This window comes from Acipenser ruthenus, chromosome 6 (genome assembly GCF_902713425.1).
Source record: "Acipenser ruthenus chromosome 6, fAciRut3.2 maternal haplotype, whole genome shotgun sequence".
Classification (NCBI taxonomy): domain Eukaryota; kingdom Metazoa; phylum Chordata; class Actinopteri; order Acipenseriformes; family Acipenseridae; genus Acipenser; species Acipenser ruthenus.
The window spans coordinates 24966357-24983782 of NC_081194.1; the positions used below are offsets into that span (position 1 = coordinate 24966357).

Sequence of the window (17426 nt, forward strand, 5' to 3'; positions counted from 1 at the left end):
AATGCATAAAACTTCTAGCGCTGCAAGCACTATTTTATGTCCCTGATGCGGAACTGACTATGGGGGGTGGAATGGAGACTTTTATTTTAGTTTATAAAAATCCTCTGTTTTCACATAGACCAGATGTACTGTCTCCTTTCATAACCTGAAGACATTGCGGACATTGAAGAAAAACACTAAAAGAACATGTACTTCTGTTTGAACATTAACACCGTGTCTGAACAAATGTGGCCACCTTTTGACAACTAATTGCCAAATTCAGAAATTCAATAATGATTTTTACTGGCAGCAACACAGCTGTACCTTAGCTTACTGAGATTTAAAATGTGTGCGTGTTGCCCTAATTTCGGAGATGCAGTCTACAATATGATGAGAAACCATCTGTGTACAGCCTACTTCTGTTAGTCAAGACCCTTTTATTTCTTCCTTAAAGGAACAAAAGCTGATCAATTAATTAGATGCTATCCTGGAATTAGCATCAAGTAGCACCAGGGTGTATTTAATAAAAGTGCACCTATTCATTCTCACTTGTGAGACCTACCCATACTATAGGTCTTCTATTAAACAATGGTGATTCTAGTTCACCGAGTTAACTTCCCTGGCTGTTCTCGTCTGCTGTCTGCCCGCAGCATGTTATTTTTTGGGAATACCCATGGTACTGCAACAGAAATTGCATTCATTAATACCACTTAAACTAGATAATACATCATTTGAACATGTGTGTTACTAATCTAATGCAAAGAAATTACATTTTCACTATTCAGTAAAGGAAACAGCAAGTGTCGTTCTCCTCCACTGACAAGGTGGCAGTATTTGAGTTACCATTTACTTCTATTGAGATCTGCAGTTAAATCTTGATGCCGGCAGTCTTTGGCTGGCCGGCACAATTCAGCTACCGCATTTTTGTGAACCATTTCAGAATGCTCAAATTAAATGGCTGCACAACTAAAATATCATCATCATTATTTTTCAAAATCATAGTGTATACTGTAGCATCATTTTGCGATCCTAAGGAATGTCACTCCGCTTTATCAACATTAGGCACATCCCTGTTTAAAACAGCTAATGTGGGAAGAGTAAGGCAGATGTCAGAAGTATGATCCTCACTGTGTTTTTTGCCTTCTGAATCACGCTGAAGAAGTTTTCAGAATTGCTTGTGTTCCGCAGTTGATTTATGACCAAAATATGTGAATAAAAATATTAAAACAATTGATACTGTGTTGAAAAAGATTTTCAGTCATACGTAGAGCACAGGAGACAGCAATGGTTAGTAGTGTTTGTTTTTGTTGTAAACATTCAATGGTGTTGTGCAACATGTTCTATCTGATTGTATTTTATAGCAATTGCAGTGGTAAAAATAACAACTAAAATTATTCCAGAAAAATATGGTAACTGGCATGCTGGCCCTGGGGATAGTCAAGATGTTGGAATAAAACAACATGTGCAAAATATAGACTTCCCTCCTGCTGGTATTAGGACATACAAATTGTGTCAGGATTGCGCTGTGGCCCAAGATGTTACAACAACAGGAGAAAGTCAGAAGGGCCAATATATGGATATCCTGTTAGATATACAGAATCATAGGAGAAAAGGTCAACTGATACATTTAAAACATCACAGAAAGGTTAACAGACATACAGTGCTTGCCAGACTGTGATGTGTTTAAGTTGATGATTTGGACAAGAAACTACTCTGTTAACAGAAATGATGACTCATCTTTCCTAGTGTTACAGAGTATTTGTGACAAAAAAATGAAACAATGCTGTGAACTTTCAGTGCTCTGTCAAGTTGCAAACATAGCCCTAATATATATGAACTGTTTCCAATGCTGTGCTGTTTAAAGCTATCTTTGGTGCTAGAGTAGTATGCAATGAGAGCTCTGAATGGTAACCTGGAAAGAAGGTATTCTTGTGTACAGGAAATACATGGAAATGCTATTCCCAATTAGAAAATTATTCAGTATCATTCAGCCAATCAACTTCCAACTATAGCGGACATTAAAACACAGTAGATGCCTGCTGGAACATCACTGCATCACCTGCGAATCAAATTTAAAATCAATCCACAAAAGTACTGTTTTTTTCTTTTTGGTTTCCTGTATTTTTAAGTGTAGTTCACATCTATTGGACAGTAACTACTAAACAAAGACAGAATTGGTCCAAATTGATTTTATTATCCACCAAAACCAGCCAATCAATCTTTCAACAACAACAAACCGAGACACGGACAGTTCAGTAATATTGCTCCATTCAGATATCTGGCACTGTTCAGATAAACTATAAGCAGCTCTGACAAGTAAAAAGTTATGGGGTCCATGAGTGGCTCACCTGGTAGAAGCGCAGCCGCGTGGTGCGCAGGGTGAGTCATGCCAGGCACCCAGTGAGCTCAGAGCAGACACCTGCAGGACTGGCCTTTGTCCTCCAGAGGTTGGTAGCTCGCTGACATCCGCTCTTGAGTTCCTGGGTGAAAAAGGAAGCTGGCTTGGTCGTGGGATTGGAGGACACCCACTGAATCTTTGGGTCTCCTGAACCATGTGGGGAATTGCTGCGGTGAGGACAAAAGTGATTCCAAATTCGGAGAAAATTGGGAGAGAAATTATAATTGGACATAATAAATTTAAAAAAAAGTTATTTGTTTAACAACATTTTTTTTCTTTTTCTAAAAAAAAAATCATGTGTTTTATCCTATATGAACATTTTATGAACATTATTTTCCCCAAAAAATTCTCAGCGGAATGGTACCTGACGAATCATTACAAGTTCAAGGTAAATGTAGGTTTCAAAGTGTTTTTTCAAAGAAAATAATGCGAAAGTGCCCTCTTGATGAAGGCTGTACCATGTGTTAGTTAACCTTGACTTTCCTTAGTGCTCTCGCCTTTGGCTTGGGACACATAACTCCAATCGCAGTCAACTAACACGTGGTAGAGCCTTCATCAACGGGCACTATCGCTTCAATAGAAAATAAGCAGAGTCTTTTATATAAACGCTTACGCAGTGTTAAAATGTCTAATTAAGTTTTGAACACATTTATAGCAAGCATGCTCATCAAAACTTTGCACACAAGTTTCACCAATTTCCTCAATTAGGCCAGACACAATATTTGGAGAATGACTGGTGACTGCATTCAGTCTGTTCTTTTAAGATCCTAATCTGTTGTAATCCTCTCACTTCAGTTTACTGCACAACAATACTTTCCCATCACTAAATTCATGAAACCCTGTGAACTAATCCAGCTTTGTTAAACATTGACAAAGAGGTTACGTTTCATGGTTTGAAGTCCAGGGTTTAGACCAGGGTTTCATAGAAGGTGGCTGGAGGAAACATTGTACCCCAAGGTCACAAACCAAACCAGGGGATATGGTTACATGAGAAGACATGATTGAAACAACCGTTTGACTATAGAATCATCTGATGCTGGAGAGTTCTACAGTACATATGCCCACCCATAGAAATGTAGTAGAGTTATGTGAATTTCTAAATAGAAAGCTTAGTTTGCATTAGAGTGTAATGTAATGGAACAACAAAGGAATTGATCTCTGAAGTCAGAGCCTTAGCAAACACATACACACAAATTTACCTTTAAGAACTAACAACTTCTACCATGTCACCATTCAAAAGGCACAGTCTACATCCACCCTGAATGAGTGAAATATGCAGCATCTGTACCCAGTGCCCTGTTTCTATTAACTTTATACAGTTGTAGTCAAAAGTTTACATACTCCAATGGAAATGTATAATTTCTTGAGATTTCTCGAAAACAAAGAATTTTAGGAAAAATATTTTGTAGCAAAAGTTTTGCTTTTGACGCTATCTCTGCTCTCCCAAATCTCTCCCAAATGAGGCTCACCACCTTGGGGTGAAGCCTCCACTTTGGGGCACTGGGAACTCCCCTGGAGAGGAGGTCCGCGCCCAGTTTGCCACCCCGGGCAGGTGAACTGCCTGCAGTGAGAGGAGGTTCTCGTGTGCCCAGAGCAAAAGCTTGCAGACCACGTGATGGAGACTGGGAGACCTGCGGCTGCCCTGGTGGTTTATATACACCACCACTGTTGTGTTGTCCATACGGAAAAGCATGTGCCTCCCTCGAACCTCAAAAAATTCTGCAAGGCCAGGTAAACTGGCTGCAGCTCCAAAAACCTTTATGTGGCGACCCAGCCCAGGCTGGGCGCTTACGTATTGACGACCTCCCTTCTGGTGACACTGCCCAGCGCTATGCCGAGGTGTAGATGGACAGGCTGTTTCCACCAAGAGAGTACCTTTAGACAGTGACATTGTCAAAAAACCCTGCTGTTGAACCAGGCCTGCAGAGGCCGCATGCGCACGAGAGCCAAAGGTAGGGTCTGAGAAGCTGCTGCCATCAAGCCCAGAAGTTTCTGGAATGTCACAACTGTGAGCGTTCTTTTGAGCCAAAATAGCTCTAAACAGGCGGCTATTCTCTGTTCTCTGCTGTCCGACAGAGTGGACATCATGGACCTGGTGTCCAAGCTGTCACCAAAACGGCATCAAGATGCTGTGGTAGAGATTGCAAGGAACCACAACCGAAGCAGCCTCTTGGTCCTGCGCAGCGCTGCAGTAGTCCAGCAGCTCCTCTCACTACACGTGTGCTGTAGCACGCATTGCAGACAATCCTGCGCTTAGTCTCTGTGAAAATAGAAACAATATGAGAAAATAAAAATATTTGTCTTATACAAAATACAGTAATGACAGTTACTTTATTATACAGACCGTCTCGTAATTTTGGGCAAAACGAGAATAAAATAACTCCAGCCGGAGCTATTGCAGCCTGGGGGAAGTACACAAAGTCAGCCGACTTACATTGCTTGAGCCCTGGGAAGGAGATACTCAAGCCACTAGTTTCATGCGGGGCACAAGGCTGCTGCGGGATGTTACAAACAACAGGCTGTAGTGCACAATATACATGTAATTAAAAAAAATATATATATTACAGCGTAAATAAACTATGCATAAAGTATGTAAAACACAATAATTACGACACATTATACAGCCATAAGCAACAAGTATCTATCAGATAGGCTCCTCCTGTCATGTCTTGAAAGGAAAAATGGCGCTGAGGTTTGTGAGCGCTGTCATTTTATGCCCTTTGGGCGGGCCATGACTGGATCACAGGCTCTGTGAGCAGCTTTGATATATTTTATTTAGGTTTCAGGTCTTTAGGAGGTAAATACCCATTTGGTAATGGTTACATTTCATACCTGACAGGGAACAAAACAGATATCAATTTAGTTCCTGAAACATTATCTGCATATATCCACTCATTTCTTGATATTTATACATTCTGTAAAAACATACGTATTAAAACACATAAGACAAAATGCATGTTGTAATATAACTATAAGTTAAATACATCAGATTTACAGTGTTTTGTCTGTTTCTTTCTTATCTTAAACAAGTTCCTGTGATGTTTTGTTTCTGCATGCTGCTTTATACTGTCTCTGTGACAAGAAAAAAAATATATATCAGCGTGAAATTCAATCCCTCCCCTATCCAATGATATGCATTTCCAACCTGTAAGGAAAAGTATCATGACCCAGTAAGTCAATAAATTGAAGTGCGTTTTTTATCATGTTTATCCGATCACGGGCCCAGAAAGACACTTCAGTATGATCATTCACAATCTGAATGTCTCATTATTATTGAGGGAAACATACATGGTTTCATTTTGAACATGGTAATAAAAAGTTATTTGCCACATTGATGGATATTTTTCATAAATATATTGGTTAAATAAATACATATACGCCAGACGCCCACAGAGAAATAGAAACACAGTATATTTAAACGCTGCCCATTTTTACGCTACATGACTGGTGTAAGTCTCCACAAGATGTTAAGATCGCTTTGACGCAAAGCGCTTGCTGTGAAAGGACATTATACAGATCAAGAGATTGAATTTTGCATGTGAGTGACATTTAATGTTTGATTTGTAGGATTCACACATTGTGAAATGGTTTCTGTTAACAGAAAAAAAAAAAAAAAAAAATCTAGCAAATGAACATTCGAAGCTTTGGACACAGCCCTAATTCTACCCATGTGAACAACAGCACTAGTCAGATATTAAAGGACAGATTTCAAAGACACTACCTGTCTGTGAAGGTAAGGACCAGTGTGTGGACCTGAATACAGTGTACGTTAACACAATGTATATTAAAATCTGTGATTTGTGAATAATATATTTAAAGTCAGTGAGCCGGATTAGCGGTCTGACTGAAAGATAGTGATCCTGTTAAGTCAGTTAGCGCTTCAAAACAGGATCTAGGATGTATTTTTGTTTTGTATTGTTTGTTAAAAGAAGCCGTGTTCCCACTTGAAAGGGACACCGCGGAACAAATAAACATACAGGTACCGTCCTGTTTAAACCCATCGTATTCATGAAAACTTTTTTTTTTTAATTGTAAAATTGTATTTAGCAAACAATATGACATGCTAAGGGAAAATCATAAAACCCTTTTTTAAGTGTTATGTTTGAAATGTGCAATACTATAATTAACTAATTGTTGAAATTAATCTGACTGGTTTTGTTGACGGATCAACAGTTTTCTGTGGATTCATTAATCAACAATATATCTGCCCCGCACTCCCCTTCTTTTCAAAGCAACACAGCCACTTTTTGTTTAATTTTCACTTTCACTCATATTTTGGAATGACAGGAGGATTAGCATGCCAAGATTGGCAGCCAGTTGTCAGTAAAGGCCAAGAATAATTCTGATTCACACAGCACAACACAATTAACCTTTTCGCTGGGTAGAAGCATTGAGAGAATGGATAAATGTGTGCAATAAGTGGTTATGGCACAATGTTTGGATTGTTTTAACACTAGAACCGCCGCGGTTATACTTATTATTATTATTATTATTATTATTATTATTATTATTATTATTATTATTAGTTTATTTAGCAGACACCTTTATCCAAGGCGACTTACAGAGACTAGGGTGTGTGAATTATGCATCAGCTGCAGAGTCACAACTACGTCTCACCCGAAAGACAGAGCACAAGGAGGTTAAGTGACTTGCTCAGGGTCACACAATGAGTCAGAGGCTGAAGTGGGATTTGAACTGGGGACCTCCTGGTTACAAGCCCTTTTCTTTAACCACTGGACCACACATCTTCCTACCTAAAACCGCCACTGGCAGTCGTTATGACGGCTACATTTTAAACAGCATCAGTATGTTAAAGTGAAAGACAAACTATGAGATACAACGCAAAAGCTTTATTCAAGCACATCATGTCAAACATCTGCACAGCCGAAACGGCGTATTTAAATGAACAATTAAACATAAAAGGGTTTATTTTCTAACTTTCCACATATAAAGCAACAAAAAAAAAAAAAAATCTTTTTTATTCAAAATGAAAGTAACATGTTTTCTCTTGCGTGTGTCACTCGCTGCAGCACTGAATCTAGGTTGAGCTGCAGCAGCCTGCTGCTTTGCAGTTTTCTGATCGAAATGTTTCTGCCAAAGTGCTGTGGCTGGCTTCAAGATTAACTCTCTCTCCTACTGATATTTTCCCCAGTGCATTCCTTGTACAAAATGGAGGAATAGGCTTGTGTGTATGTATATATGGATAAAGGCGTCTGCTAAATAAACAAATATATATATATATATATATATATATATATATATATATATATATATATATATATATATATATATATATAAATAAAATAGAATATTGTATATTCAAAATAAAAACATATATTGTAAAAGGCAGACAAAATTACTGCTTTGGCAGTCCTAAGTGGGCGGGATTATAATTTCCTTTCAAACGCCGTCAGGGTATTTAATACATGAATTTAGGAAAGGTCATAAACGGACAACCGCATAACTTTCAGACATGCAGAGTAATTTAAATTTGAAAACCTCAAACCGTCAAAATGACTGCCATGGTTCTAATGTTAAACATGTTTACCATGGCAAAAAGACTGTTATGCTGTTGTCATGCTGTTGTCATACATATGTCATATCATACAACTTTTGATTGACCTGTGTTTGGTTAGTTTTTTTGGAGGGTTTACAAAAACTGTGTTGTGAAGGTGGACCTCATTGTATTTTAATTTTAATCGCTTAAAAAAGCCCATCTTACAGTAGATAGCCTATTATTGATTCAGTTCAGTGATGTGCTGTGTGTATGTGCTGTATGTTTAGCACTGTGGCATGTAGCGTCACAGCCCAGATGGTATTTGCAGGGGGAGACTCAGAAACAGAAAACTGCAAGTTTAATGAGCTAATACGCAGTTTATTAACAAAATAAAATGGACAAAACACTAAACAAAACACCCTTGACAAAACAAACGACACAAGGGCTGAAACAAAAAGGTTTACAAAAACTCAGCACAGCACGGAACACGCAACACGGACCTCCACCACTATCACCAACATTAATTCTCTAATCATACTAACACCTATTTTATACACCTGTGGCTGGAGCCTAATTAATCATTTAATCATTTATTCAATTGTCGGCTCCAGCCACATTCTCACGTGTTTTGACAGGGAGAAATGTAACCCCCTCCCTGCCAACCAATGTTCCCCACACCAACACACACTGGCAGGGCGTCCACGCTGCCACACTGACACAAGCACATATTTTTTTTTGTAAATCATTCACCCCTTGCCTTTATAAAAAGCAGATGGAACTAGTGACAGTACCAATTTGATATTGGTACAAGATGTACCTGATCTACTTTCAAGACAAAGCCTTGCAGTGCTGATGGAAACTTAGGATATCATTGTAAAGACTTTGTGACTAAATATAAAGAGCTGTATAATTGTAAGCTATTCATTTTGTTATTGATGCTGCATTAATGATTATTTTTAGCTCCCTTCATCTTAAATTAATTAACTGGTGGCTGTGTTCAGACATTTGCCCTTAAGGTTTACATCCATTGGGTATTAAAAGAAATTTGGCTTGAATGACCAAATCCTGAATGTTAGTTAATCTACATTGATTAAAGTTATTTAGTGTGTGTGTGTGTTTCAGGTTTGCCAGGATTTTCCAACATGTTTGGAAAGAAAAAGAAAAAGCTGGAGATCTCTGCCCCCTCAAACTTCGAACATCGCGTTCACACAGGCTTTGACCATCGTGAGCAGAAATTCACGGGCCTTCCCCAGCAATGGCAAAGTTTACTGGCAGACACGGCAAACAGACCCAAACCCATGGTGGACCCATCATATATCACACCCATTCAACTAGCTCCTATGAAGGTATGGTAAGATCTAACATGTTTGTGTGTGTGCTGTTGTTTTGCTTTTATATACTGACCATAACCACTTTCTAATACTTACAGTTAAGGCTGGGATTTTGTCACGGAAATTTGCAGCAAAAATCATGGAGGAAGGGAGACATGGTTTGTGAAGTCACGGGGATGAAAATTCAATATTTTGTTGGATAAGGAGGAATTTCAAGTTGGTAAAGTTCAATGCTTTATGGGAATATGGAATCCATACACCCGTGGCCATCATTACTTTATCCCAGCCTTACTTATAGTTGCTTTATATAAAGTATTATCATTATTGTTTTTGTGATTGCCATTAATAGAGTTGTTATATTACTGTTATGTTTATAATATACTGATCCCTGAATTCCATACACTTAAGAAGGAATCATTAATATGCTTGATTCTAAAATAACTACATTTATAGGAAACTTCATCCACTGAGGTTGTTATTTTCTTAGAACCCTTAGGTCACCTTCAAAATTAATACAATGAGAGCTTCAGAAGCTAACACTAACAATATTTTCTGAAACAGATTGATAAACAATATTCTATTTTTTTTTTTTAAATCTGGTAAAAAAACAAACAAACAAAAAAAAAACCATTTAGCTCACATTGGTTTCTATTGACTATAAAGTGCATGGCCTGTGATCTTCCAAATTATGATATTTCACTGATACTGTCTATCATAATAAAAATAGTATGAAGGAACAAATCTTGAACTAATAGCATATCTGCCAATAGGGCAGCAGTGTGAAGTAATGGTTAGGGTTCTGGACTCTTGACCGGAGGGTTGTGGGTTCAGTCCCAGGTGGGGGACACTGCTGCTGTACCCTTGAGCAAGGTACTTTACCTTGATTGCTCCAGTAAAAACCCAACTGTATAAATGGGTAATTGTATGTAAAAATAATGTGATATCTTGTAAGTCGCCCTGGATAAGGGTGTCTGCTAAGAAATAAATAATAATAGGCCATCATAGGAGATATCTATGAAGAGGGAAAGAATGAACCTAATTCTCCTGCTCTCTTCACAGATATCTCCCAAGAAAGTCCGGTCCGCTGAAACGTCATTACGAAAAGTATGCCTTTTATTACACTTTTTTTTTTTAATTAAAAATAATAATAATATTATTTGTTACTGTTGAGGTAATGCAACAGGACTAAAGCAAGTGTCAAACTCTTTGTACAATGTTTATTTTTAGTCTGGTAACCTTTGATATTGAGCTGGCCTGCCTTATCTCATTCTGCTAGCAACCATCACAACTGAATGGTGTTTTGATTCTTCATTGAGTCAGATGCTCACTTTGATGTCCCTAAGGAGACAGGACAATGCAGTAACACATGACAATGCACTAATCCACCGCTCTGCCAAAATAACTACAATACGTTCATTATAAAAGAAAGATTTTAGAACCAAGTACACTGCATAGTGCATTTTTCTCATATAACATATTTGTGGTCTTGACAGGGTGACCAGATTTTCAAAGTTCAAAACTGGGACACATTGTTAAATAATTGATGAGACTAGTTATGTAATTTATATATAGTTTTTAAAAATAGTTATTAAAATAGTCATCCTCTTTTTAATAATGTATTATTTTAATTTTATTTATTTTTAACAGCTTTCTAATGCCACACAATTTCAGTACACTCCTGAGTATATTAGTGGCTAAGTTTCACTACCAATATTGTTTTATATATGTATTGCTACTGTCTTTACTGTCTTAACTAAATCCTGCCAGTATTGCATGTAATTGTAGGATAATTTAATATAAACTAAATGAAACCGCATGGCAATAAGCATGTGTGTGTATGCCTGTGTTAATCACTTTATATAAATAATGTTCTTAAGTACCCAAGTAGTTTTTTTTGTATTATTTAGTTTTCAACTTGCCAGTTATATAAGGTGCTGTTCATGTTATTTTGACAAAAGCTATTTAGAGTGAGTCGCGCTAAAGGAAGTGGCAAAAAACCGGGATGTTTTTAAGATTTTGAGAAACATGTCGGGACACTGGGACCTTTAATTGAAAATCGGGACTGTCCCAGCTAAACCGGGACGTCTGATCACCCAAGGACTTGACCATATTGACCCTATTGCACAAACAGCAGCACAATCACCAACCAGGATTACTGAGTTCCAGCAGCTTGTGACAATTGAAAGTGTTTCACTTAGTGATAATGTGATGATAACTAGAGACTGAATGACAGACCACTTGATTTAATGGAGAGGTTCATTCCTGGCATAGTTTCCCATGCAGTACAAATGATTACATTTTAGTTACAAGACTCTTAAAGGGGCCTAGACAAGTCATTCCAAACAAGTCTAATTTTAATGTGTCTTTCAAGACTGGGTCAAAATTTAAATTAATAGATGTCACAAAGCTGTGCCATGTAAGCTGCATAACAAATCGACTATTCTAAATGCTTACAGCCAAAGAAAATCCAGCGTTTAGATCATTTAGAACCCGTCTATTCCAAAAGAAACAAAATAAAATTGTCAATATTAATAATTGCGCTAGTATTGGTTTGTGAATGAGATTAAACTTAAGTAAAGGTGTCCTTATCTGCCTTTTGAAAATCAGAATTTTGTTTCTGTATTATGTGAGGTTGTGGCAGCCCTAAAATGTAAGGATAATTTTGAGACAAAGCTTACCCTTAATTTTACTTGCATTTTGTGTTTACATGCACAGAGCACCAAACTAGATCTCCTTTTGTATAAACATTTACTAAATACCTCATTTATTAATACTGAATACAGAGAGAATAGATGAAACAGTAGACACTATGCATAGAACATTGCATGGGAATGGAGGATTTTATTGTATATCCTGTTACAATGAAGGTCATTTGTTAGTTATGCCAGATTTAGACTTTACTGATCAATCAAAATATTGTGCACACTTCACTGATCAAATTACATACTTAACTGATCAAGTTAAATGTACTATTCTCATACTTTGTAAATGTACTGTACTAGAGATGGTCACTGTATATAAATCTGCAGCTCTCTACCCTCGGGGAGGATGTATTAGGAGTGAAGCGAGGAGAGAGCGAGGAGAGAGAAAAAAACTAAACTTAAAAATAACTGCTAAGCGTGCTGGTGTAAACTTATTTGTTTATTTGTTTGGCCAACACGCCTGTTTGTTTGTTGTGTTTTGTTTGTTTAAATCTTTTGGTTTATTTATTTAATAAAACGCTGAGTGCCGTTGCGTTCAGCTTCCGCCATTCCATCCATTGTTTGGTTTCCGTTTACTTCCTGGTCCGTGATGTCACCAGTCACACGCCACTCAACAGCTGCTCGGTCACAGCTGGAGCTCCTTATGAAACAGTGGTAGTCCAGGCAGTAAAATACTGTACTGTTATATCATTTTAATTCAAAGGCCATACACGTAACACCACACGGCAGTTAAACTAGGAACCCTCACAAGACAATCACTTCTTAAGTAGTAAAATAGGATTCTGCAGCCTTGAGTGAACATAATCGTGATCATATAACAAGTTGCTTACCCACGAGGACTTATTTTGATTGTTTTGATGTATTGGCCTCAGTGACTGAGCACCATTGACATTTGTATACTGTATTTAAACTGCTGATGCGCGGAGGCATGCTTTTGCTAATTGTAATCATATCAGTCCAGTTTTAAGAATCAACTGCTTAGAAGAATCAAATCATCCAGGATGGATGTGATTCTTATAAACGGAGTGCACTGTATACACAAAAACAAAATGTAGTAGACTTACAGTATACTTTTTCTTTCTCTTTTCACTAGTAAATAGTAAATAGTTATCAGAACTACAAATGTGTTAGGTAATGTTACAAGCCTATAAATAGCAATTTAACCTAATTTTCTGTTCCTCACTTCCTCAGACAGAATGTTTTATTACTACCGGTAAAAGGTTCGAACATGCTTGTATTGTATGCATTCCCTACTATACTTTCGTATTATAACTTCACAAAAAACGTCAGTCGTAAAATTCAGATACAAATGGCTCTTCAGATGTGTGTGAATATTTGCAATTAATTCCTACTGTGTTTATCTGCTTGGAACATCACATGCAGCAGCTCCTTAGTTGATGTAGTAGGCTTTAATGAAAATCCCATACCCCTTGTTTCTGCTTTCTTTTAAAGGGTTTTGATATCCATATTAGCTCCTCAGGGTTTCCTAAGGCTTCCTAAGGCTTCCCCAGTCTTGCATTCATCTGCTTCCATTTATGTTTCAAGGGAGATAACATTTAAAAGCACAAACACTTGGGTTTTTCAATGTCATACTACCACATACAAGGTTAAATAATACATTATTTAAATAAATGCTGAGACAAAAAACTTGCTCAGTATATTTTTATCCAGTTTTATGTACACCTTGGTGCAAAATAAACACAAGACGAATCGTGTGCAATAGTGCAGTGTTTGTGGATTTTTAAAGGCCTCCTTTAAATATAATGGTTTTTCAGTGTTATCAACTGACCTCCAGTGGTTATTTATAAAAATGCACCACATGGTAAAACAGTACTTCATTCTGTTGCTTGTATCTGTTTGAATTATTAAGGTACATCCCATTCAGGGTATGCATATCGTAGTCGAAGGTCAAGGACATTGATGAATAAGGAAATTCCTCAATTTGTGAAATGTTGTAGCTAAAGATACATGCTCTAAATTTACCAATCTAAACTTTATGCATATTTTGTTTATAATTTGTTTCTGGAGGTTTCATGTATTAGCCATTCTTGGTGTGGGACAGGTTTCACAATCTTCCTGCAGGAAATGGCACCCAAACTCAAGCACAATCTGAAACAATAGCTGGTGTCTGGCCTCTAGATTAGAGACGTATCTGGCTGCATGATTTAGCCTTGTTTTGGTAAGCACAGGCTTTTACCATGATACTAAATGCATGGAAGGCACATTTGTGTCCGTGATATATAAAAATGGTGTTATAGGGTTGCATCATGTTGTGTTTTTGTTCAAATACAATGAGGGAAATGCTTAATATATTTCAGTTGTAAGGCTGTATTCAAACTACAGCAATTAATACTTGGGTGCCATCTTGTGGTGCATTATGTTTATCATCACCTTTGGTTTATTATTCTTCAGACACAAAGGTACAAAAGGAAATTACATATGCTCCTAATATGTAATTCCCTTTTAATATCCTAGTATGTTTTCTGTATGTATCGCTCTGTTTCTTCTGCTTTTGTCATTATTCCTCCATCTTGCTAACTATCCAATCAAAATTCGCTGCTGAAAAAACTTCTTATGGCTGATATTGGGAAAGTATATTAGCATTTCACTGTGCACTGAATCCCATAGGACAGGCATTATGCACTGAAGCAGTTGCAACACTGATAGGCTCCCTGTGACGAAGTGCCTGCCCCTGTGTGTATTTTCTGTGTTATATGTTGTATGTTGCGTGTGTTAATGTTGGTGTATAGTCATTGGTACACAGGATATAAACGGATCTGTGTAACACGAGTATTTAAAATGTATAATTGTATTTAGGCACGGGATTGCACATCACTGCACGTGCATTTAAAGTAATTAATATGTGAGCACGGGGTTGCACGTAATTCATTCACGTGCTGGGATTCAAGTGAATAATTAATTAGTAATTGAATCCCAGCACAACAGTATATATAGACACATTTTCATTCACTCTGGGCTGGGTGTTCGAGAGTGGAGAACAGGTGAGAGAGAAGGAGAAATAAAAGTTAGTTTAAATATCAATTGCTATTACGTGCTGGTAGGACCAGCACGATACTTGTTTATTTAAAACTCACCGTGTTTGTTTGTGTGTCTGTCCGTCTGTTTACTGTATAGTCCGTTTTGTTTGTCTCTTTATTTTGGCGTGAAGTGCCGTGTCCTGTTTTCTGTTTGTTCAACCTTTTTATTTATTTGTTATTAAACGCTGAGTGCAGCCATTGCACTCAGTTTCACTCATCACCACCGTCTGTCTGTGTGTATTCCTTTCTGGTCTGACGCCACCCACTCCGGCCGTCTTTGTGACACGTGGTGTCAGAGTGGGATGACAGCGCCTCCAGGACTCAGGCCAGAAAGGGTACTGCGGGTGATGTAGAAAAACCCACGGGACTATATAAAAAAAATATATAATAAAAAAAAAAAATAATGGGAAAGGACAGCCTGAGGAAGCAGCAACAGCAGAGCAAAGGGGGAAAGGAGGAAGCAGGGCAGTGGTGTTTTGCCTGTGGTGAAACCTGTCACATCACCATGCACTGCTCCGTCCATGTGGCTCTTCGGGCACTGTTCCGAAAGATGGGATGGGGGGAAGACACGGAGGAGTGGTTCCGCCGGAAGGCTAGGAAGCCAGGACCCAACCGGCTGTCATTGCCGTTGTGCCCCCTCTGCGAGGATAAGCATTACTTTGCCGTCTGTCCCATCCGCAGTTATGAGGAGGAGCCTGAGCGTCCACAGCCCAAGCAGGAGGAGCCAGAGTGTCCACAGCCCAAGCGGGAGGAGCCAGAGCGTCCACAGCCCAAGCGGGAGGAGCCTGAGCGTCCACAGCCCAAGCAGGAGGAGCCAGAGTGTCCACAGCCCAAGCGGGAGGAGCCTGAGTGTCCACAGCCCAAGCGGGAGGAGCCCGAACGTCCTACGCCTGAGTGGGAGGAGCCTGAACGTCCTACGCCTGAGTGGGAGGAGCCCGAACGTCCTACGCCTGAGTGGGGGGAGCCCGAACGTCCACAGCCCAAGAGGAGGGAGTCGGTGCGTCCACAGCCCAAAAGGGAGGAGTCGGTGCGTCCACAGCCCAAAAGGGAGGAGTCGGTGAGTCCACAGCCCAGAAGGGAGGAGTCGGTGCGTCCACAGCCCAAAGAGAGGGAAGTCGGGGCTTCCATAGCCCTAGGACCCAAGCTGCCAGCAGAGGGAGAATGCCTGCTGGTTCCACCTCCACCAGCAGAGGAAGAATGCCTGCTGTCCCCATGTCCACCAGCAGAGGGAAAATGCCTGCTGTCCCCATTTCCACCAGCAGAGGAAGAATGCCTGCTGGTTTCCTCTTCAGAGGCAGAGCCGCACCAGTCCCCTGCAAGAAAGGCAGAGCCGCACCAGTCCCCTGCAAGAGAGGCAGAGCCGCACCAGTCCCCTGCAAGAGAGGCAGAGCAGCACCAGTCCCCTGAAAAACGGGGAGACTACACGCTGCTCCCACCTCCATCGCCAGGAGACTACACGTTGCTCCCACCTCCATCGCCAGGAGACTACACGCTGCTCCCACCTTCGTCGCCAGGAGACTACACGCTGCTCCCACCTTCACCGGCAGGAGCAGAGCAGCCGGAGCTGCCTCTGCCTCTGCCACCTTCACCGGCAGGAGCAGAGCAGCAAGAGCTGCCTCTGCCTCCGCCACCTTCACCGGCAGGAGCAGAGCAGCAGGAGCTGCCTCTACCTCCGCCACCTTCACCGGCAGGAGCAGAGCAGCAGGAGCTGCCTCTACCTCCGCCACCTCTACCGCCAGGAGCAGAGCAGCAGGAGCTGCCTCTGCCTCCATCACCATCAGGGGGAGAGGAGCAGGAGCTGCCTCTCCCTTCACCAGAAGGACCAGGACTAGATGCTGGCAGTCCTCAGCAGCCCTTGCATAGGCTGCTGAGGGAAGCACGGGGAAGAACCGCCCGGCCGCAGAGGCCGAGAAGAGGGCCAACACCCGCACACCAGCTTGTCCTGACTCCCTGCATCGCTTCGCCCAAGGATGCCTACCTCGCTTCGCCCAAGGATGCCTTTCTCGCTTCGCCCAAGGATGCCTGCCTCGCTTCGCCCAAGGATGCCTGTCTGGCATCGCCTGGGGCTGCCTGTCGCTCCGCATCGCCTGGGGTTGCCAGCCGCTCCGCATCGCCTGGGGTTGCCAGCCGCTCCGCATCGCCTGGGGTTGCCAGCCACGCCGCATCGCCTGGGGTTGCCAGCCGCTCCGCATCGCCTGGGGCTGCCTGTTGCTCCGCATCGCAGCTGGAAGTCCTGTGGCCGGAACCCCACCAAGGGGAGCTGCCAGCCACGAAGAAGGTGGGGGAGGTCAGGAGACCTGCTCCCACTGCAGCAGTTTTGCTGCCGGAGATTGTGGGGGAGATCAGGAGACCTGCTCCCACTGCAGCAGTTTCGCTGCCAGAGATCGTGGGGGAGGTCCGGAGACCTGCTCCCACTGCAGCAGTTTCGCTGCCGGAGATCGTGGGGGGTGGTCCGGAGACCTGCTCCCACTGCAGCTTCTT

The 17426-nt window shown here is 40.7% G+C and overlaps 1 protein-coding gene across 3 annotated transcripts in view; it reads left to right on the forward strand.

The window, feature by feature from the left end:
• LOC117411121 (serine/threonine-protein kinase PAK 5-like) overlaps nt 1–17426 on the forward strand; it is a 102844-nt gene that overhangs the window by 20189 nt on the left and 65229 nt on the right. Inside the window, exons 2-3 of one of the 3 annotated variants that reach the window (XM_034018284.3) lie at nt 8979–9220; nt 10265–10309. In XM_034018284.3, coding sequence (XP_033874175.3) covers nt 9017–9220; nt 10265–10309 — 249 coding nt within the window. In that variant the 5' untranslated portion in view covers nt 8979–9016. The remainder of the gene's footprint in view (nt 1–8978; nt 9221–10264; nt 10310–17426) is intronic. The other 2 variants (XM_034018285.3, XM_059025280.1) reach the window with 2 other exon arrangements.